We start from the raw sequence: 24,046 nt of genomic DNA on the forward strand, positions 1-24,046 counted from the left end.
TTTAATCCCACCCCTGTCCCATAAATTATCAGTGAATATTTAGTCAGCTTCCTTACTGATATAATTTGTAATAAAAATAGTGAACAGATTTCTGATATACTATATACTATAATATCACATCATGAATTTTTTGTTTGTTTGTTTTTAAATAGAGACATTCACTTAATTTAAATATTTTCCTTTTCTTTATAGATCGAGAAGATCATATTTTTATAACTCTTTTTGAACAGTTTTATGTTTGGACATTGCTTTAATTCCATATTCAGTTTGTTCCATAGTTTCACTCCTTGAACAGAAACACAAAAGCCTTTTCTTGTAGTACGTACCTTCATTGTTTTGAAGTTACAAAAACCCCTTAAATTATAACTTCCTTCTTTCAAAAAAAACATACTCTGAATATTACCTGGCAGTTCTTTATTTTTTGCTTTGAATAGAATTTGTGCTGTTTGGAATTTCACTATATCGTCAATTTTCAATATTTCAGACTGCAAAAATAGTGAGTTTGTATGTTCCCTATAACCTGCATTGTGGATGATTCGAATTGCTTTCTTTTGAAGAGTAAAAAGTGAATGTAATGTGGTTTTATAGTTATTGCCCCAGACCTCTGCACAATAGCTTAAGTATGGTGAAACCAGTGAACAGTAGAGAATATGAAGTGATGTTCTGTCGAATACCTGTTTTGCCTTGTTTAGTACTGCAATGCTTCGTGATACTTTGGAATGAATATATCTTACGTGAGCTCTCCAGTTAAGTTTTTCATCTATTATTACCCCCAGAAATTTATTTTCACTGACTCTTTCAATATCAACACCATTTATTTGAATCTTTGCATTTGTATTTAAACTACTATTTCCAAATAACATAAGTTTAGATTTATTCAAATTTAATGATAATTTGTTTTTATCAAGCCAGAACTTCACTTTACTTATTTCATTAGTCATATCCTCCAATAAATTCTGCAGATCATCACCAGAGCAAAAAATGTTTGTATCGTCAGCAAAAAGAACCATTTTTAATACTTTGGACACTTTACAGATGTCGTTAATGTACAAGTTGAAGAATTTTGGACCCAAAACTGACCCTTGGGGTACACCACAAGCAATGTCCATACATAAGGAGCAACCACCATTTATTTTCACAAACTGCTTTCTGTCACTTAAATAACTCCGGACCCAATCTAAAACTACCCCTCTGACACCATAACGTTCCAGTTTTCTTATTAATATATCATGATCTATAGTGTCAAATGCCTTTGTCAAGTCTATGAATAACCCAGCCACATATTGCTTTTTGTCTATGGAATTTGTGATGTATTCTATTGAATCTAATAGTGCCGATGATGTTGATCTGCTTGATCTGAATCCGTACTGACTCTCAGTGAGTAGTTTATGTTTATCTATAAATTTTTCCAGTCTGTTTTTAAACAGTTTTTCAAGAACTTTTGAGAATTGAGGTAGTAAAGAGACAGGCCTGTAGTTTGTGAAATGGTGTTTGTTTCCAGATTTGTATAGAGGTATAACTTTTGCTATTTTCATTCTGTCTGGAAATCGACCAGTTTGAAATGATAAATTACAGATGTATGTAAATGGTTTTATAATAGCCTCAATGACTCTTTTAACCACTATCATATCAATATCATTACAATCCAAAGATTTGTGATTTTTACATTTTTTGACAATTTCAAGAACTTCATTTTCATCAACGGCTGTGAGAAACATAGAATATGGATTTCTGTCAATCAGTGTATCGGGTTTTTCCTGTGCTTTCCCAGGATGAGTGATTGTTCTTGCTAAATTTGGTCCAGCAGTTACAAAGAATTCATTGAGACTATTTGCCACAACATCCATATTGTATTCTTCATGGTCATTACAAATGAAATACTTGGGATAGTTCTTTTGTCCAGTCCCACATTTTATAACACTGTTCAGGATTTCCCATAATCTTTTATTATTATTTCTATTTATATCTAATTGTCTTCAGACAGAACAAGTGAGAGATTTCAGAAACGGGGCTTGCTGAGCCAAATATTTCCACCAGAGAATGGGCAATGGTAAATTAGTGTAGAAAATGTATAAATTAAGAAGTACCAGGACAGAAAATAAAATCTCATAGTTAAGCATGTAAAAACTCATTTATAAAAACCTTTGTCAGCTTTAAAGCACCTTTAAATTTAGGAGTAAGGTGTTTCTCTTAATTCTTGCATTGTTGCGTTGCACAGTGCGACACATCTGCAGAGCTCCAGTCATCCTGTAACCTTTGCAGATTTTTGTAAATCACTAATATATATATATATATATATATATATATATACATACATAAACATAAACATTTATAGTTTAACAGTTTGATTACAGAGGCAGCAATTCAGCTCTTGACCTGTTGCCTGGTAGGTCAACACGTTTGCACTCTGCCCTCTCAGCATTTTTAAAACATACGTTCAGCTTGACTTCTTCTCCAAAGGATCTAAAGCTACTTATTTCAACATGGCCGTACGTCTGGAGCTCACAAGTCCTCGTGGACCGCCTTGCGGAGAATCCGGAGACGGGACATGACTTCGTCCCAGTCCAGGTAACAACCCTCGAGGTGCCGGAGCCTCTCCAGCCTGCTGATGTAGCTCTTTCGGCCGTGAAGCAGACGCCAGTTATCAAAGGTTACGATGTCACCTGAAATAGAACCACCACCAGAGATCAGATGTGAAGCTGTGGGGCACGTCATTGATCCTAGATTTACTTCAGCACAGACTTTCATTTTCTTATTTGCCCCACCTCGTTCAGAGAGGTCAGAGTTGGCTGCAGAACAGCTTATAATAGCTCACAGGCGTCATTATGCTTCAAATAAAATCTGAAACCTCTGACATCGCAGTCTTGGAAACCGCTGGACGACAGTCCTAACTTCCCAAAGCTGGCACTACCACATCAAACAGCATGAGCCAAAGTCTCATTGTGCTGTGGGCAAAATTCAGCACAAGACAAAAGCAGCTTTAAAGTCAGGTCATCAGGATGGAAGCCTGAGGAATGCTGTCAAAAAACTGCCTCTCTGCTAACACCACTGTGCCTTCGAGCCCCACTCTGAAGTCCTTTAAATAAGTTCATCTCCGCTACCTGATGCTGCAGACTCTTAGCACACTGTTTTTTCAGAGGGTGTTGCATTACACTCTGGTCGTTTGCTTTTCTCTGCAGCAGCGGCACTGACACGTCACATGTCATCGCGACCCTGACGAGGACAAAGCTGTTGTTGCCCATCGCCGTCACAGTTCGTTTTCTGTTTAACACAAGCATTATCCTGCAGACTGCGCCCACCTCCCTCTCTGCATCCATTTTATTTGCACTCTCTTTCCTCGCACCTCTCACTTATTTTCATTTCGTTCTTCCACTAACACACACTGTTTGGTATACAGGAGCATGGATGGGGGCCTTTTACACACACATTTTCCTATTCTTCTCATTTTTAATGGAAAGAGGTGCACGCTGACCTGGCTCCATCCTATAGGTGACCACGTTCTCCGGTCGGTTCATGATGTCCACGTAGGCCTTCAGTGCTCTGTAGAAGGGTTGGACCTGATGTACGGGCAGGTCCAGCACCGAGTCTCGGGTGGCGTTATTGTAGTTGATCTTCACGACTTGCCCGTCTGCGTCGACGCTGCACCGAGAGGACAAAGCTCAAAGTCAAACTAAAGTGAATCGGGACTTTTAGAGATGAGACAACCAGTCCATTAGATGCTCCACAAGAATGAATTAGAAAGCATTTCATGATTAGGCATTTTAGTCATGTATTAAGGAAGCATGCAACTCACTACCAATTCACTGAGTCTAACAGCACAACTAAATTGAATTAGTCAGTTTAATATCTTAGATGTAACTCCAGCAACTGATTATGAAATTCACTGCAGATCATTTTTCTACTCATTCATCTTTGCTCTCTACTCCCACCTTATCATTGTGACAGTAGTTACCGCACATTGACTAATTTGACATAAATCCAGCTTTTTTCAGTTACACTTGAACAGACACATGTGACTGAACATCTAATTAGCATACAATTAATACGAAGCTACGCTCTTATGATCTGCACAGCTCATGTGTGAACATAATCACTGTGAACAGCAGATGGCAGTGTCCCATTTCAAATGACAAAAATACACACCTAAGCGTATATAAGTGTACAGAAATGTCACTGTGTAGTTTCTCTAAAAGTCTGAATCTCTGCTTTATATAAAATGAGTAAATGTGTGTGTGTGCCGGGGAAAAAACCTCAAAGAAAGCACAAACTGATGATCTGCCTGATCATCTCCACTTACTCAATGATGCAGTTCTTGGACTGCAGCATGAAGTCGCAGTAATCTGTCCCGGTGTCGGTGAAGTCCACGCGCAGCGAGGTGAGCGTCTGGAAGGCCTCTGGGTCTTCTCTCTGCAGCTGCTCAGCCATGTGGAAGCCGTCCACCACTTCGCTCTCCCCTCCTTCCTTAGCCTGGTTGATGCAATGTAGAAACTGCACCTACGCCAGCCCGACACAGACACACACACATGCTCCACAAATGCTCGTTTTACAACTCTGACAACGTAAAAGCCGAACGCAGCCATAACTCAGGAGCGATACCATATCTGTCTGCTGTTATTTCATCTTCCAAACAGAGCGTACAAGTAAGATTTTACTCACTCCAGGTGCGAAGTGTAACGCCGGGTAGTCTGTATGCAGACTGAGCTTTCCTGAAGTGTAGGCTACATTGTTTGCCATGGGTTTGTCCTGGACCTGCCATGTGTGCCTGAGGACAAAGATAACATTCATTAATATACTCCACTTTAATTATTTAACTTTAGCTTTAGAAGATCAGCGGCGACAATTAGGCCACGTGGAGGAAAAAGGACGAGATCAGATGAAGTTCGGAGGGTTCCCTGAGGGGGGAAAGCAGGCAGCTTCACAGGAATGCTCAGCCTGTAGCCTCTTAAGCAGGCACTTCATTGAGATGCAGCAAGAGTCGAGCACTAATGAGGTAAAGTTATCTTCCATGTTCTGTTTGCATGTCTCGTTCGGATGATGCGGGGGTCGTAAAACTGTCGCGTTTCTGTGACGGCAGGCCTTCAGCTTTAGTCTGCAGACTCTTTTACTTCCAGTGGCATGAGCTCATCCGCTGGCAGAGGCAAAGCTTTACGCTCCAAACCTCTGTTCTGACTGAGTGCACCAGGTAATTCCTCTGGCTTAAAAAAAAAAAAAAAAAGCTGGAATGCTTTTAGGTTGTTTTCCCCGTCTCTGTCCTCAAGTAATCAGCACAGCAATAAGTCAAAATGATGAACTCTGGTGTGGTGAAAGGGGCCCCGACGGCCGTTCGCTAAGCTCCTCCATGAAACCGAAATGAATCAAAGCTATGGATTATTCACTATTGGACATATTTCGTTTTTTTGCCTGTCCCATTTGGTTCTTTAGCCGTCAGAATTGTTGTCTGAAGACCAACAAGGATACCCAATGGATTTACTTTGCCAAATGGATCATCGTGGCATTTCTGTATTGGTCCATTTGATCGACCTTTGTTTTTATTATTTATTTTATTTTATTTTCAGTTGCTACAGACGGGACGGACATGAGTGAGGGATAGGAAAGGGAGAAAGAAAGAGGAAGGAAAAGAAAAACAGAAGGGGAGAGGGACAGTGAGAAAGGGAAAAAAATCTCCTGGATCACCTGTTGAGAGAGAAAGAATAGAAAACAAGCAAAAAAAAAAACCAAAGCAACATACTAAACACAACACCATCGCATTAATCTAGCTAAGTGTAAACAGCAGTAAATACTAAATATTCAATGTTGTTGTGCAGCACGCAGGACAGACAGCGCACAATGTGCTTTGAAGTAGCAGCAAAGAAAGGTGTAATTTAAGTCTACGAACAGTGAACACACCCGTGTGCACACCTGTGTGGATCAGCACGCTTGTATTCAAATGGTTTCCACATGTAATGGTCTGCAAGAGGATGTAGAGAGCCATAACCCCGTCCCCCAGGGCATGAAGCAGGCATGGAGGAGATCCAGGCCCCAGACATATTTCGTTAATGTACCAAAGTCAGAATCTGAGCCCTTCTTTCAGCACAATATCGAGCTCTTTCTGATTCACTGGAAAAAGACATGCATTTTTTTAAGGGTCTTTTGTATTTAAATTCTTACTAATAACACTCCGGGGCTCTGCTCCAGCTAATATATGATCGGTGGAAAATTCAACAGCTCGGGATTTAGAGGGGAGTCAGATTATTAAACAATGGCTTGGCTGAGGATCACTGGAGCAAAAATGGAGGAAGATCACAGAGTCTTACCCATAAAATGTCAGCCTGAGATAGCCAATCCTCTCAGCCAGTCTGGCCACTTGGCCCTGCTCTGCAGGAGCCCCCTTCAGGTAGACCATGCCAACACGACGCAGGGCCAGGAGCCAAGTGAGCGCGGCCTTATCGTCACGGAGGACTTCGTCAAAGTCTGCTGAGGGAATGCGCAGTGTCGAGTCCCAATAATAACGCCCTGAAACGAGGAAGCGGACACGGCAGAAAGTTCACTTCTTATGTACGTGTTTATTTCTGGTTTCTGTCTGTCAAGAATTAAAGCTGGTTGTGCGACACAGGAACACAAAGCATTCTAAAGCAACAGCCTCTGTGCCATAACGGCTCCGTTACACAAACAAATGCTGTACAGCGAGGGCAGGAGTGCTCTGCAGCAAAGCATTTTATCAGATGTTACACTCTTGTTTTGTCCTTCTTTGTCAGCGTGCTGGTATAAACCCGAGTTGGCTTCTAGCTGACTGAGAGACTGCAGGTTGCACAGACAGTTTTATATAACCTGTAGATATTTGGAGATCTTTGCACTCTCTGAAGGAGGTCAAGCCAATAAACTGGGTGGCAAGGGCCCACACCACAAAACGTTCCGAGCTGCGTGCCCCCCAAGGTGGATCCTCAGGTGGTTGAACCAGTCCCTGCAAGTCATCTCACTTCTTTCCTCCGAGCTCTTCTCCTCCGCCGCCGCCCTCCTCCAATAAAAGGCGTAAAAATTCAAAGAATTAATCTGAGCCTGTTGACTTCAGCTGCAATCAGATATAGGGCACGTCTGCTCTCTCAGACTTTCCATCAGCACACATTTGACCTTCCAAACCCCCCCCCCCCCCAATCCTCTTTTCATCCTGGTATGCTGCAGGTGAATGAAATCAAGTCAACATGGAAATATGACCACAAACACTTTTTATTATCAAATGAAACACAATGAGTAGTTTGATTTCCTTTGTTTAAAAAACAACAACAATATTAAGTAGCAGCTAACAGTATGACTGATGTGATGTTTGTTTTATTGCAAAAAAGGAAACAATTCATTTAAAGTCCATTACTGCCCCCTGCTTATTAGTTCCAATTAAATCTAGAAACGCTGCAGATCTCCACTGCATGCCATCGTGTGTGCGCTTGAAGAAGAATAGCTTGCTGAGAAAAATCAGCACGTCTCCATCAGACAGACAGAAGTGTGGAGAAAACCCCCCCAAAATCCTCCCACTGCTCTCCACCCAACTGGCTCGACTTCTTTTTCCGTGGAGCCTCCCTCCAGTGACTTCCAACGAAACAGCTGCTAAGTGCATTTGTGGGGGGAGGAGGAAGAGGAAGGTTTAAACTGAGGAGATTTTGTACCTGTCTGATGTTTGTGGCTCCTTTTCGTGTCTTTTTTTCCTTTGTCCACCGACTTCCAAACAACTTTCCAAATGGCTGCATCATAAGCAGATTACAAGGCTAAGGCTTGCAGGAGATGGACACACAGGGCGAGCGCGCTGAACCTAATGCATAATTTATCATCATCTAAAGTGTTTCAAACCGCAAAACAAAATGCGACTGTTTGCTCTGAAGGCCACAAAGATTTAGAGGTATGACAAAAAGACTTTAACTGGTGATGCGGAGTTTCAGAGCCGCTGAGGCAGAGATGCAGCATCAGTCAGAAACACAGCGATCGTGACTTGCAGACCTCCCTCCAGGCTGTTGTCACAAACAATCAGTTTCTGGCTGCACAATTCAAAGGGTCAGGAACCTGCTGCTTGTTAAAACTTGTCAAGAGGGCGGTGGGCAACAGAGATGGGGAACGAGAAACTGGGGCAAAGGTCAAGCCCCAGTGTTACAATTACTCTTGTGAAACTGGAACTGTCTTGTACAGGCATTGCGGCATTTCAGCTCTGCAGTTTAGGGTGTCACTCGTGACAAAGGGGCTACAGCATTAGCTGCAGTGTGCGTATACATCAGCTGAGCAGTCCTGGCTCTAGTTCAGCTCCGATCTCATTGTGGAAACGCATCACGTTCGCCGCTATCAGGGGAATTCACAGCGTGGCTGCTGGGTTGAACAAAAGACGAGAACTTTGCAGAGTATCTGCTTTCTAATCAAGTAATCAGCACCTAACATTAGCTTGTTTTTAACCGGCAAGGCTAATCACAAATCTTGCCTGGGAGGAATCATAAAGGAGGATCTTCCCCCGTCACACTGATCACACATTATGAAACAAAATAAGTTTTTTTTTCACCCGAACAGCTTTTGCTAACCTGTTTCTCTGCAGCTGCTGTTACACTCACAGTGCAGTTCTATTCAAAAGATATTCTTTGATTTAAAGCTGCTTCTCTGCATCAACAATGGATTAAAAGCAGCATGTGAATATGAACGATGTCAGACAATTTTCAGTCGTCAGCTTGCCTCAGCTTATTGGAGCCTCTCCTTTTCACTGCTCTCGTAGCTTGTTTTCCCAAGCAGCTGGAAGTGGGTTTTTGGCAATAAAGCACCAAGTTTTTTTCTACCTGCTCTGCACTTAACAGTTAAAAAACACAGCTGCCAAGATGCTGGTGAACACTGAGGAGTGCTGGTAGCTAAAGAGACAGATTTGTAGGAGGTGGGGGTGACCAAAATCAAATCTTAGTGAAGTCAATGCTGTAGTTCTATTAATGAAGTGAACACAAGCTCAGTGTCCTGCAGCAGTAAACCTGGGCAGATCAAGTCCAGTACACAATATTCTTGTCCTGTAAGTACAAACCACTCAAAGCTCTTAATCACCAATTTTTTTTTGAGTATTCTTTTGGAAAAGCATCCACACAGGCAATAAGAACCATCACTCTCTTTTGCATAGTTTCCAGCTGTGGTTACCGGTGGTCCGGTGTCAGAATTAGCATGTGTGTGTTTTTTAAATATCAGTATGCAAAAGAAAAAAATAATAAAACAGAGCAGAGCAGTGTCAAACTGAGGCAGCCTCGAGTCTGCACTGTGTTCATTTGTGTAAAATCACTGTGGGTTTCACACACAGGACTGTGCTGCCATGTGCTTGAAGGGACACCCTCCGACAGCCTGACAAGATATGTGCATAATCCCCTCCACTGTGCCCCCACCCCCCCAGTCCTGGTCTGCTACAGTGGCTTTTCCAGATGAGGAAACCTGAAGCCGTGGTTCCCGTGGTTGTCAGGCAGCTCATGGCAGTTTGGCTCTGCTCTCGCTGGGCTGTGTGATTTAAGCTCGCAGGCCCAGGGTCGCTCTCCTCTGCAACTGGGAGCGCCTTCAAAGCTCTACTTGAATCACTGCAGTTATCCAGAGCTTTTGTTTTGACTTGGTTAAGTTTTATCACAGAGCTCAGATCAGCAAACTGCTGTTTATACTGAAAGCAGATTTTAGAAGTTTTACTGAATATATGCAATCTCCTTTGTTTTTGTTTTTTTTTAAAGTGGAAAAATGACCCCACTATCTGTACTTTTTATGTGATTTTAGTGGTGCATCAATATAAACTATGGTGGGATCCTTTGTACTCTTATTGGTTAAAGATCTACAATCAGTCAAATCAGTTTTGTTTTAGTTTTTTTGTCCCAATAGATTTTGCTTTGTCTCTCTACGAAGGACTAAAAGAAGCTTTTCATGTAAAGAAGAAAGAGCAGAAACGGTCACTACTGGCTTTTATCAATGTTTTAAACTATTTAATGTTCCAATATAATCCTTTTCTAAGAAGACACCTGGAAAGAAATGTGCAGTCATATTCTACTCAACAATTACCAAGCACATTTGCATTTTCCTAGCATATGTACCGGAGTGTGCGTTTATCAATGGCACTGCAAGACCATCACGCCACCTTTCCACTAGTGCAACAAACACACCTTTATTAATGAAACAGACGCGGATTACGGAGCAGCCAACTTGTGCATTACCACTTTGGAAGACACAGTGTGAGCAGTGTTTTCTCACCGAGGAGCAGCAGTCCCCTCCGCACGCTAATCCAAACTTTCTCCATCTGCAAATTTAGTTTCCCGAAACTCAACTGAACACTGTGCTAGTTTGTCAAAATCATGTCTTTTTTTGGAAACTTATACGCAACTCTTTCAGCATTATTTCAAGTGCCAAGCGGGACGTCCGCCTTGCCAAAGAAATGAAAAATCCAATCATTATAGTCATTAATCTTCCCGTGGAGTCTGATGCAAAGGTGTTGAAATTTCAAATGAGATGACAAAGAAAAGGGATTTAACCCAAATATAACTGATCCGTGAGGAATTATAGGAATACACCGTGAGAAATAAACTGTGTTGCGGGTGAAAAATGGTGAAATCTGTTGAAAGGGGGCCAATTTTGAGGTCGCTTGAAAGAGACACCTGATATATGAAAGGCTTGGTGAACCAATCGTATTTCTGACAAGTCTGAAGTGCTAAACCCCTCAAGACTCCATTATTGCAGAGTACACAGTAAATAAATAAAAGCCATTTATGACAAATTAAAGTATACACCAGTTTCTCATGTGAGGTTGGTAATACAGCCTGTGAGAGCGCATGTGTTTGGAAAGTTGGTTGTGCTGAAACTGTAAACGGCGCGTGAAGTGATCGTGGCTCAAGAGTTGGGAGTTCGCCTTGTAATCGGAAGGTTGCCGGTTCGAGCCCCGGCTCGGACAGTCTCGGTCGTTGTGTCCTTGGGCAAGACACTTCACCCGTTGCCTACTGGTGGTGGTCAGAGGGTCCGGTGGCGCCAGTGTCCGGCAGCCTCGCCTCTGTCAGTGCGCCCCAGGGCGGCTGTGGCTACAATGTAGCTTGCCATCACCAGTGTGTGAATGTGTGTGTGAATGGGTGGATGACTGGATATGTAAAGCGCTTTGGGGTCCTTAGGGACTAGTAAAGCGCTATATAAATACAGGCCATTTACCATTTACCATTTATGATCCAGTTTGGAAGAACGTACGTGTTTTTCCGCTGTTGGACTTCCACGGCTGTTTCCAGGGAAGCCGCTCGGTCGACTGATGATTGGTGACACAGAAGGCTAAACTCAGACCAGATGGCAAAGGGGAAAAACATCATTGAAACTGGGAACTGACAAATCAGCTGCTATGAAATCCATCAGCAGACTTAATGAAGAAAAATCCACCAGTCAGTCAGTACGTTTACGATATATGTCCAATTCAAATGGAATGCTAATTGATTTATAATGTAAGTATTAAAAGCAGGAAATTAGGGCAAAAAATACATTTTTAATGCTACGGAGAGCAAAGAAAACTGACACATTTTCTCTTTAGAAGGGAAAAGGATAACTGAAAAAGGCAACCAGGTTGATCGAAAAAACAAAACAAAACATGTATCTGTGTACAGGACATGGGTGCCAACACATGTGTGCAAACTGCATATATTTAGACATTTTTATCAATGTATCTCCCAGAAAGAGAAACTGAACCTGAACTTCTGGACTTTATGGCTGCACTGATGCGAAAATGATCATTTCCCTGATACCTTTGGACAGTTTCATTTTAGCCTGGAATTCTCTAGTTAGTGGAATCGGTACAAAATCGAGCAGCAACGGATTTCAATTTGACAAGACGACATTACAGGTTTTCAAGTCTGTTAGGGAGTATCTCTGTGGATGTTTTTAAAATGTATTAGCAAGTACTATGAAAGAGTCAGTCTGGTGCAGTACGTACTGTAGGGAAATATTTCCCCCTTTTTCTGTTTAGGTCAGCTTTTGTCAGACTTTTGACAGCAGAAATACTTTTTTGGCTGTGATAAGTTACTAGGACGTTTTTTTGGCAGGCCAGAGAAAGGACAGCTGTAAAAGCGAAAAGAAACCTTTTTCAAAATTAAAAAAAAGTCCAGTATACTACTTCATGTATTGCTTCAGATTTTAAACACACTGATCAACAGCAGGAGTATTGAGTGATGCATGTGTTGAAGGAGCTATGACTATGGAAAGAAAACGCTGTGCAACTGAAGAAAAATTGCAAAATGATTGTAAAATAAACCCTGCTCTTTTATGAAATATGATTAACAATAAACCAGGGGACCAACGATTACTGTAAACACAGGCATAAATCTCTTGTTGTGACTTTGCCATCTATCAGTGAAGCACTGTTTTGATATTCAAAATCACTCTGAATGTGAATGGATGTGCTTCAAAGAAGAAAGTGCGCTTTTACTAATAAAACCTGATCCTGATATTCTGCGAAATCGCATTTAAAGACTCAACTTGTTACAAGAGTAATGACATGCCATTATGCCCCAGTTGAGGATGAACAGTTGGCTAAATTAGAGAATACTCATAACTGCAATTTAGAAAAAGAAGAGACTACATATGTGAAGTGGTGGATAAGTGTGAGGAAAAAAGCTCAAAGCCACGTATTCAGGCTTATTTTTACTTTTTTAAAAACCCCACTTAACCTGTTTCATTTCTGCCTTTTAAATACCAGTGACATAAAATTAGTCATGAAATCAACCCCGGCTAAATAAACATGACAAGCTCCAAGTGGGAGGCCCGAGATGATTACATGGCTCAAATACTGAAAGCATCTGGCAGGCTTTAAGTAAATCACTGACAGATTTATTATGAAAGGAAGACTCATTGCATATAAGGATGTGAGTGACATATGCTTTTAGTGTTCCCGAGAGCACTGCGACATCGTCACTCTCCTTTAAACGATGTAAAGGGTTCATAGTGCCAGCAAGATAATGGCATGAGTGTATTCCAAAGGTCCCGAACATATCTACAAAGGAGATGTAAATACTCGATCCACACAGAATAGCTAAGTCTATTAAATGCGTCATTCCGTGCCGACTGTGCGTTGAGCTCAGTGTCTGCGCATGCCAACACATCTGCTGTAATATTTTCTAATATGTATGAGCAGGAATGATTTCACAGCTATGTTTATTTACAGCAGCATTTCTAACGCAACAGACTTGAACTAACAACACTCATTTAAACTTGTAATGCTGCAATAAAGCATAAAATCTCAAATCCAGTTGGTACTTCCTGTCCAGGCTTTGCTCGAGGAATAATCCTGATTGGGAAAGCAGTGGATCGAACAACAAGAAAGCACTGACGTTCATAGATCCACGTCACACATCAAAGCTTTTTTAACTCGCGGTGGACTCTTGGTCATTATATCAAATCTCAATTTTAGATAAGTTCTTTTTAAATATCAAGTAATCAAACAATTTCTGCACAAATGCAGTAAAACATGAAAGCATATAAGGCAGTAAGAACCACAACAGTTTAAAATAAAAAGGTACAGTGGAGTTTATAAGAAATCCCCACTCGCAGAAACCGAGCAGCGTGAGTTTAAATCTGTGGTCGCACGTTATCTGCAGGCTCAGGGATTCGTTTGTTCTGAAAGGAAGGAAATACAACGGTGAGCTTGTATTTGCTAAGAACATGCTGCTGTGTTCTTGACCCTCAGTCTGAATTCATTTTCCATATGGTACAGACAGACAGGGGTCTGCGTGAGACTCGGTTACACTGACGTCAGCTTTTTTTTTTCCTCTTAAACACAGCCCACTTCCTTACAGCGTTTCACATTAGCTTAGATTTTTACTGAGTGTATTTATCAGGATAATAAATTTGAAATTCTGACATATTACAGACCTATCTAATATATTTAAGTTTATACATTTTTGGAACTGACACAATCTTTGTTATTTTATTTTTTCCAGGTAAAGTTATGAAGAATACGGGCTTAACGTGCAGAGTCATTTCCATCGTAAAGATAAAATTTTATCGAAATCAGCCAAGGAATTCTGTTTAAAACCAAAAGTCAGCCCAGCTCTGGAACAGCATTCTTTGGACAGATGAGACAGATCAGTCTGTACCAGAACAAGGAGAAGGGAAAAGTACGGAGGAGGCTTGGAAAGGCTCACGATCCGATGCATACAACATTCCCTGTGAAATATGGCGGATGCAGTGCGACACATGGTTAAGCACTTTGTCCCTGCTGTAGACAAAACAAAAGGCAAAAAAGGCATTTATCAGTGATACTCATCTGTATCACTGAATAACTGTCCCCGATTGATGTCTAATAGCATTTCACCAATAGCTTTCTGGTGAGCTACACACTTGTGATTTGAAAGGCACAAATAGTAAAAGAAAGCAAGAAAAAAGCCCTACTTTAGACAAAAAGTGAAGTTTTAAAACATGATGAATAAAAACCCCAAAGCTCAAATTATCACATTGACCTCACTGCGTCTCAAGTGTGCTACACTTTCGCTTTCACAAGCCCACTTGGGCCTGTAAAATCGAGGAGCGCTGCATGAAAAAGCACACAGAAATTCAAACGGTGGGCTTCACTTTAGCCACAAACAAGTAAGTGAGTGAGAATACGAGAAAAAACCTCAGAGGTGAACGCTGTGCATCATCCATCTTTTGAGAATGTAGACCTTTCCGGTATTTTTCAGTTCGAGGAATTTCATGCTGGCGCTCAGGAGGAAATAATTAAACCCAGTGAGTGCGTGTGTGTGTGTGTGTGTGTGTGTGTGTGTGTACGTCATCTTTTATTGTGTTTTGATGCATGATCTTAGCAGCGCCTTCCAGGAGCGCTCCTGGCTCTGAGCTGAGCGCTTCTGAAAAAAAACAAAACCCTAAACAACAAAATGACTGTCTGTAAATTGCTATGAGGGCGATCTACTTACACCTCCACATGAATAGAGGAGTTCTGCAACACAAGACACACACGTACAGACCCTTAATCAGTCTGGAACAGAGCAGGAGCCGCTCAGCCCTGTGGATCCTTCAGGACCACGTGTGTGTACACAAACCAACTACAGTCCATCCCCCGCTCCACTGAAGTGCTGCTACCTTGTTCCACAGCTGAACTTTCTCCTCTGCTTGTCTGGCAGACTGTAAAGCGTCCTGGGCCATTGTAAATGTACTGTAAAATGAGTTTTCTTCTAGTCTTTAAAAAAAAAGTATTGTAATGTTACAAAGCGAAAAAAAACAAACAATGTTTGCAAAGACGAGTTTAAATCGGGGGCATCTTTTTGTTCCCTGGGAAAAGCTCGGAATTTACACGAATTTTCATTTTAGCAGCTACACAGTCAAGCGGCGCTCACAGTGACTGTATTCACGTCGCATGCCAAGTGCTATTACATTTTCTACTACACATTCATTCATATATTTCCCTGCAGATAAACCCGTCTAGTTCAGACACACTATTGTCAGATACAACTGATTGGAAAACACTTTAAACTAAAAAGCGACGATGGAACAAAAACAACAACTACATGAAGTATGAAATACCAGTCTGCAATTGTTCTAACTCTACAGTAATCCCAGCAAGAAATTTATTTCAACTGAGCAACCTTGACAGTCTCATTAACAGACTACAGGGATACGCACAAACAGCTTCCGAATATAATTGTGACACAGTGGAATAGGCCTACAGAAATTACTCAGTTTATGTCCAACAGCGCTAAAGCAGAAAATGTTTCATTTACACCGTCCACACAGGAGGATACATAATTACCCACTTCCAACGTGCCTGCGTTGAAAGACGAAAATTAAATCATCTTGTATTTTGCAGTAAATTACTGTGAATGCATTACTCAGAGTTTGATACGAACTCATCGCTGACTGAACTTTTCTGTGTTGGACAAAAAAAAGAAAAAAAAGAAGTCAAATGAATCACCGTGTGCTGAAATAAAACCGGCTGCACTTAACTTCTATTCTTCCCGTTCGGACTGTGAGTCGCATCTAATGTGAAATATGAGGTTCTGTGGTCACAGTATGGAAAATGTGATCCGTGACGAGCTTCGTTGGACTTGCTGCTTTACCGTTTACGTGCAAGCTGGTAACACCTGCTGCTCGGCAAGCTGATAAATTGCCGTTTTCAGATACTGCTTTGAAAATGCAGTTATTCATGACAGTGTTTGTTCATCCTGTTAATTTTGAGACAGCTGCGGCGTGATTTATGGCCCCCTTTAAAGATAATCTATTTTACCATTACATCAACAATAATTAGAAAGTAATCACTGGTTTAAGACTACAGCAGCCCCAATAACGGCAGCCCTTTTTGTCACCAATTTAATGGTTTCATTTTGTGGCCTTCTCAGTTAAACTCCACATAAGTAAATACAATACAGTAGAAGATCAAAAATAAGAGTAAATTCTACTTTACAAGAACATCACAAACTAAAGCAGAGATATTAAATGAAACTCCCCAAATGTACATAAAACATTCTCTTGGTGGAAAGATTTTTGGCACACACTGTTGCAATCTGATAATACCTTCTACCTTCTTTCAGGTGACAAAGCTTAGCCCATGATGAAACGCATGCAATTCAAAAGATCACAGCACAGCTCGGCACAGGAAATCCTGGATAGAGGGCGAGGCCGCTGCTCCTATCAAGTACATGACATCCTAAAAGTACAGACTTTAAATTGAGTGAAAATTATGAAAGCTGGACTCACTATTGAGGAAAAGCTCTTCCTGCATTGCCTGTCGGGCAGCAGGAGAGAAGCAGCGTTTCTTCAGCCACTCTGCATCAAAGACACTGATGTGCTGGTCGGGCCATACGATGGAGACCTGTGGAGAGATGAAAGCTTATTGAACTGGTTTGTCAAAGTGCTCTTTTTCTTTTTAAGTGTTCACCTAATATTTTGTAGTGATTGCTAATCAACTGAAGTAAAGTTTGTGTCAAATGAACAATCCATGTTTATTTAGAGGGTATTGTCTTGTTAGTAACACATGACTAGGATAGAAAAAAAGATGGGTTTGAACACTGATCTTTGAAGGCGTTGGTTTTTTTTTTTTGCTTCATAAGGTTAAAAAAACAAAAAAACAAAACTTACTCCCTTCTTTCCAAATACCTGTGGAGGCTTTTAGCCAATCCAACCACGTCCTCAAACCTTTTGGTATTTTTAAAGACGCGTGTTTGCTATAATGCATAATGGCTATCCAGTATATCTTGGCACAGGAAACAGGATGCACACGGTAGCTTGGCAGTGCTGTCACGTCAAAGGAATCTGTTTATAGCCGTGTCCTACTTCAGGGCCTGGATCCTCTGACGGACACAGTTCACTGGGGAGATTTCTTTGGAGGACTTAAAGGTCAGGCTGAATGCGCCAAAATTAGACTGTCTGACCTCATCGACCTCCTCAGTTCATCACCAGGCAGTTTCTCAGTAACAATAAGCAAAGTGTAAATGTCATTCCCGAACTGGAACAAGTTTCATGACAACCAAGTATAATGAGATGCATTTAAAATTTTAAACACGACAACGACACAAGCGCACCCAAACAAACTGCTTAAAGCAGAGCAACGAGAATAGAGTTGTGGAGATGTCATGTTTGAATCTTTGTAAAACATTTGAAATATCAGTTCTTCTGCTGAATTCATGTTTACTTATTTGTTTGGCCTGAAAACATCAGATAAAAGCAAGTAATCACTATATATTTTCCAGGGCCTAAGGTGACACCACTTTTTCCCCTAAAGAACAGTCAAAATTAGAATCCCTGCCTAGTGCCTGTACGCCCAGCAAACTAGCCAAGGTGCAGCTTTCATGCACATCTGTGCTGACTCATGATGTATGCAGTAAAGGCTAAAGGAACTTAACATTAAGTATCACACCAACCTGAAATCTAATCACATCTCCTCCTTCTGTTTCCGAGTTAATGTTCTGAATAATGGGCAAGAACGTGCAGAACATTATAATATCAGTTAAGTTGACCTTTTATCCTGTTTGATATTTGGTGAAAAGATCTTACGCTATGGCCAAAAAATAAAGAAAGAAAGAAATTGTGAGATAACACCAGTGACCTTTGACCACCAAAATCTAATCAGTTCATCCTTGAGTTTAAGTGAGCTTTTGGATATTATTTTGGATACTGATTAACTTAAAAGAGGACCAACTCATCTGCTGTTGATCTTACAGGTGAAAGTTATAAGGAGCGCAAAAGAAGTGGTATTTCAAAATAATGTGCAAGTACAACTACATGACTGGAGAGAAATTACTGTTGAACCAGAGAGTAGCTCTGGAAATCCACTCGCAGCCAACTTGAGTCATAATTTTAACTTTCATCCTTTTCTCTAAACATAAAACATCCATCTTGTGTGTCTGTGTGGAACTCTGAAAACCACAAGCCAAGTTTGGCAGCAGCCCACCTTGTTGTCATTGGTGACCTCCACAACATCTACTCCTGTGTGAATATCGAGATCGGCCAGCAAGAGCGTTCGGGCTTGAGCAGATTGCAGGGTACACAGTGGACACTGGCAGTTGTCTCTCAGCCAGGTGAATGGGTACAGACTGTGGCCTCCATCCTCCCACTCCACCTCCATCTGCCTGTCATCGTCCAGAGCTCGGACATGCCTCACTAGGTGGCGAGAGGCAGGAAGGGAGGCTGACTCCAGTGTGTGCCGCCCACGAAGATGTAATGAAATCAGGCAAGGAGGTAGAGGAGCAGCGGTTGGCCCCAGCCTACGACAAGCCCTCAGAGCCTGGCGGGTCAGAGAGGTGCTCCTCTGCAGAGCAGGCAGGGCCGAACGTGCAACAGTGCTCATCCACATTTCTGAAGGGTTTTGCCCCCGGCAGCTTTATCGCCAGATTGGAAAGGGCTAACACTCTGCAGAGAAAAAGTTAGTGACTTTAGACAATATTAAAAAGCAAGATTTTTTTTTCTCGTTTCCATGCAGCTTTTGGAAATGTGGTTTGTTGCTATGCTACACTCTGCTGACTGTGTTGATAAGACAAAGCTGCAGTTTAGAAACCACACAATTTTTCTTTTGACCGAAATGCTGAACAGTTTGCATGCACAAGACACATTAGCAATCTGAAATTGAATATAATGATGATATTCACATATTAACCTTCACCGTTTCATCGGTGGTGTGCCGATACAATACAGATACCGTTAAGCTATAAAGCCAGTTTATGTAGGGGAGAGCAGCTCGTTATGATTTATGAGATAAACAATCATTAATTTTGAAATTCTTTTAAGATTTCATTGACCAGTAAATAACTGTGATTTGTATTTTCCACAGTAATGAGTTAATACAACAAAACACAGCTTTCAGCTTTTCATGTATTTTAAATTTGGGTTTAGACTGTCTTTAAAGCACTCTGGGTCAGCTTCTGTTGTTTAAACGTGTTATAGGCTATAAACAAAACAGACAACATGGTTTAGACATTTTTCATTTAAAAAATGATTTAGACAATGACAATTCAGTGGGTTACATGCTGAACTTGGATGGAAACAAAGTATCAATCCTATTGTGTTAGTATCAATCTGATACCAATACCAGCTTTGGTATCGATACAATCGATATTTGGCCTGATCCGCCCACCTCTAATGTCTGACCACCAACCACAAAAAACCGACTGGAGACAGCAAACTCACAGTTAGGAACTTATAAGTGTGAAATGTTCGGAATGCGCTTTAAAAAATAAAAGACAGCTGGGTAATTTTGCCACCCAACTAACTAATGCATCATTCCACTTTCACAGATTCAAACAATAGCTGTAAAACATTTCGGGGGTGTAACTGTCTGTGCTGAACAGGGTTAGGTTTAGCCCTTTGATTCGTACCCCCCTCATTTGACAGCTGTGGGTGCTTGTTTTGTTACAGTTTGTTTATATATAACTCAGTGCGAGATTAGCTTCTATTTCTTTAATACTGCTGACTTCAAGCTTCCCGATTCTACTGTTGTTGATCAGGGCTGTGGCACTGACAGCTGGTTTTGACAAGCATACAACATACATTGACTGAATCAGAAATGAGTTGGTGAACAGCTACTGACAGAGTGACTTATCCTCGGTCTAACTCCGTAAGGTCTAAAATGACAGCATTTAGCCGGTAGCCGCTGTGTTTGAAGAACGAGCTAACCCTCGACTGTTAGCAGGCTAGTTTCTGTCAACGCACTCGTTCATCCGGTACAACGACATCCTGAATTCAGCTTCAAAGCTAATAGCGAGACTAAACAGTGGAGCCGCTTACCCAGCAGGACTCCTGTGTCAAGTTTGTGTATTAAAGTGGCAGGAAGAAGAAAAAAAAGTCCGCCTTTTCGCCATCAACAGAATTTACCTGGATCAATTAGATGACGGTCGGTGTGTTGTTCCCACGAGCACTGCGGACGTCACAACACAACCGCCGGGTGTCAGCGTGCCAGAGAAAGTAGGTGAAAGGTTGATCGGCGGCAGTATTGAACAGGAAGACACAATCACTACACGCGCGTAAACTTTGCTCTACTTTCTTATCCCAGCCATAATACAGCCACGATACAATCTGATAAGGACAGGGTGGATGTGTTTTTAGAAACAGTAGTGGGAAAGTACAGCAGACACACGCTACACAGCTACCGTTATTTTAATTCTAATAGTAGGTGGGTCACAGTTTCAGTGTGATAAGCGCCTTTGGGTGGTTAGGGGCAAACATGTGCGCGTTTTGGAGGTCCACTAGGTTATCGTTGCACGTTATCCGCAGGTGTAATTACGAAAATGAATTACAGTCCTATTTGTTTGGTGTACCGCATTCAATCCAGTTAGCTAACATACAAAGAGCCGTAATAAAAGTTATTAATTATATCTGTGTTTACCCTGCAGTCAAATATTAAAAGATAAAGACCCTATAATAACACAGAAAAAACTCCAACAGTCAGGCAACTCCGTATGAACGAACACTTTGGCAACATTGGGAAGGAAAAACTCCCTTTTAATAGGAAGAAACCTCCACAGAACCAGGCTCAGGGAGGGGAAGACATCTGGTATGACCGACTGAGGGTGAGGGAAGAAAGACAGGACAAAAGACATGCCGTGGAAGAGATGCCTGGGTATAATAACAACTGATGATTAAATGTAGAGTGGTGTATAAACACACAGTCAATGAAAAAGGTGAGTAAAGAAGAAACACTCAGTGCACTTCAAGCTCTGCCTCCCATTCTGCTATTATGTATCCTAGGTACCCACAAGTAAACCAGAACTCTGGAAGCGAAGTGCTCTATTGAGGTGATATGATAAAACGGGGCCTTGTATGTGATAAGAGTTCAAATTTGATTCTGGATTTAATAGGAAGCCAATATGTGCGAAATATGCCCTCTCTGCCTAAAGCTCATTGGTTTGAGACAAATGCTGGGAACAGCGTTGTTTGTTTAACTTGGGAACGAAACTTAAAGGAGCACTTGAAGAAAAATGGCCAGTGCCACAATCCCCCATTTTAAAGTAAATGAGGCAGATCTGCACCAGCATTTAGACCTTTCACTTTCAGCTTTTCATGTATTTTAAAACGGGTTTTTTTTGGAGACCTGGAATGAGAATGTGCCTGTCTTTAAAGCACTGTGGGTCAGCTTCTGCTATTTAAATGTGGTATTGGTTATAATTGAAATAGACGTGACAGTCAACACAATAAGGTTCAGACATTTTTCATGGTGCCTCACTGAGGTATATTTTTTCATTTCCCAAAAAAATTAAATAAAATAAATAACACAATTCAGTGGGCTTCATACAGAACCTTAACGGTTATAAACAAAGTGTTGATTATATTGCGCTACTATTAGGCAGATACCAGGCCTGCACTTTACAGTATGAAGGACCCTAAAAATGACTGCTGTAAATCAAATTCTGCTGAAAAATTACAACACATTTCCTTTCAGAAATCTCATCTGCTTCTACTGCTTGTCAACAAATTTCAGTCTGAACCATGTTAGCTTGATGGCAGCACATAAGAAAAAAGTCCTGTAATCCCCAAAGTCTCCTGAGGAGTAAAAAAATGAGTACAAAAGTTGATGGGAAGCCATCCAATATCTGTTATGTATTTATACTTCAGTCTAGAGAAAAGTGAATGGATGACAGCCAATCCCCAGAGCCTATAAATGTCCATAGAAATTACATAAATTCTAAGTTTATATGTCTCTGTGCTTTTGAGGATGCCAGTGGAGGCACTAGATCAAATATTTATCATTCTGATATCAATAAATCTTTTACATTTATCTGGAATGAAGGTCCGAATATAAACTGTTTCTTTCAGCTTTGAAAGTGTGTCCACTTGCTACTTTTTTCTTTTAGACCAATGGTTGGGAAGTAATCAAAAAAACAAACAAACAAAAACGCATATTGAAAACTGTAAAAGTGATAAAGACATGAGTGGATAACGCACAGAACTTTTGTGTCCATTCATACCTTTTCCCCTCAGTTTTGATGCCTTCTTTGTAGGTTTCAGATGAGGATGACCAGCACACAGCAGCGGAGGAGTGTAAGTTTTAATCCAAGTGGCACCTGCTAATGCCAGAGTTTTATTTTGAAAAGCATCATTTTGAAATGATTAACCCAGGAAGAGACACATTGTCAGACACATGGTCACCTAGTTTACAGTTTAATAGATGTGCGTTTCAAAGGGTAAGAGATAATTTCTACTCAGTCACCCAAAGGCACTGGACTTTGTGCAACTGGTTCAAGTATACTCTCTGTGTTACATATGCTGTTAAATCTGTCTCACAATGTTTCTGAAATGATTGAACCAAATGGACAAAGTGCCCAGCCACAGCTGAACACTGTTCATTATGTAACACTGCAATTCATATAAAACCAAAGGTGAAATGATGACTTACCAGTAAGAATGGTAGTTAAAGCAGCTCTGCTATCACTCACTAGCCACTTTGTTAGGTACACCTGTTCATTTACTCATTAAAGGAACATGTAGTCAGCCAATTACGTGGCATCAACACTACATGCTAAAGTTCAAACCGAGCCTCAGAATGCGAAAGAAAGGTGATTTAAATTACTTTGAATGTGATGTGGTTGATAGTGCCAGACTGGCTAGTCTAAATATTTCAGAAACTGCTGATCTGCTGGGATTTTGCTGTGCAACCATTTCTATGGTTTACAGAAAATGGCCTGGAACAGAAAAAATATCCAGAATGCACCAATTGCTGGTGAAGAAATGCCTTGTTAGTACCAGAGATCAGAGGAGAATGACCAGCTTGCTTTGAGCTAATAGGGAGGGAGCAGTAACTCAAATAACCACTTGTTAAAAACAGAACAGAAGCAGAAGAGCATCTTTAATACAAAACCCTGAAGCAAATGGGTTACAGCACCAGAAGACCACACTGCGTGCCACTCCTTTAGACGACTGGAAAAGCATTACTTGGTCTGATGAGGCTTGATTTCTGTTGTGATTTGGATGAGGGGTCAGGATTTGCTGTAAAACACCATGAAAGCCTGGATCTATTCTAACTTGTATTATGGTTCAGGATGCTGCTGCTGCTGTAATGGCGTAGGGGATATTTCTTGGCACACAGCATTTGCTGACCATGTTCATTCCTTTATGGGCTCGGTGTATCGATCTTCTGATGGCTGCTTCCAGCAGGATAATGCACCATGTCACAAAGCCCAGATCAAACTGGTTTCTTGAACATGACAGTGAGTTCAGTGTGCTCAAATGGCCTCTACAGTCACAAGATCTTGGTCTAATAAAGCACCTTTTGGATGTGGTGCAACAGGACATTTGTATTGTTGATGTAAGCTGTAACTGTGTGAGGGTGTCATTTGAATAAGAACCAGAATCTCAGAGGAATGATTACAGCACATTTGTGAATCTGTTACACGAAGAATTTAAACAGTTCTGAAGGCAAAAGGGGTCCAATCTGGTACTAACAAAGTGTACCTACTAACTTGGCCACTGAGTGATTCCTAGCCTTTTTGGTGTGCATACTCACACATGCCTGTCAGATGAGCTTCACTTCCCTGTTTATTGATAAAACTCTTCGTGGTTTAGTGTGTTAATTTGATTGAACTACTACAATAGAGAAGATTCATGGATGTAGTGCAGGAGGACTTGCAGATGGTTGCTGTGACAGAAGAAGATG

General features: G+C 41.2%; 1 protein-coding gene across 3 annotated transcripts; it reads right to left on the minus strand.

The window, feature by feature from the left end:
- Positions 1 to 1,708: 1,708 nt before the first annotated feature.
- On the minus strand, positions 1,709 to 22,437 carry bbox1 (butyrobetaine (gamma), 2-oxoglutarate dioxygenase (gamma-butyrobetaine hydroxylase) 1). Of its 3 annotated transcripts, none has more exons than XM_085349955.1 (8): positions 22,362 to 22,437; positions 18,356 to 18,813; positions 16,663 to 16,777; positions 6,294 to 6,492; positions 4,657 to 4,762; positions 4,298 to 4,494; positions 3,473 to 3,639; positions 1,709 to 2,663 (listed from the first exon to the last, which is right to left on the minus strand). In XM_085349955.1, the coding sequence occupies exons 2-8, from the start codon at positions 18,755 to 18,757 to the stop codon at positions 2,503 to 2,505; spliced, it is 1,347 nt and encodes a 448-aa protein (XP_085206081.1). In that variant the 5' UTR covers positions 18,758 to 18,813; positions 22,362 to 22,437; the 3' UTR covers positions 1,709 to 2,502. The 3 variants fall into 3 exon arrangements, with proteins under 3 accessions (XP_085206081.1, XP_085206075.1, XP_085206086.1); XM_085349949.1 differs by lacking the exon at positions 22,362 to 22,437 and adding an exon at positions 20,272 to 20,471; XM_085349960.1 differs by lacking the exon at positions 22,362 to 22,437 and adding an exon at positions 20,185 to 20,264.
- Between the last annotated feature and the right edge of the window lie 1,609 nt (positions 22,438 to 24,046).

This window comes from Diplotaxodon limnothrissa, linkage group LG1 (genome assembly GCF_057381915.1).
Source record: "Diplotaxodon limnothrissa isolate DT_005_m linkage group LG1, D_limnothrissa_male_GT1.1, whole genome shotgun sequence".
In the NCBI taxonomy this organism is placed as follows: Eukaryota; Metazoa; Chordata; class Actinopteri; order Cichliformes; family Cichlidae; genus Diplotaxodon; species Diplotaxodon limnothrissa.

Coding starts and splice junctions, on each gene's coding strand:
- bbox1 (XM_085349955.1), bottom strand. CDS start 18,757: ATGTGGATGAGCACTGTTGCACGTTCGGCCCTGCCTGCTCTGCAGAGG. Junction 16,778..18,355: donor AGGTCACCAATGACAACAAG/GTGGGCTGCTGC, acceptor ATCTCTCCACAG/GTCTCCATCGTATGGCCCGA. Junction 6,493..16,662: donor GGAAGAGCTTTTCCTCAATA/GTGAGTCCAGCT, acceptor TCCTCGTTTCAG/GGCGTTATTATTGGGACTCG.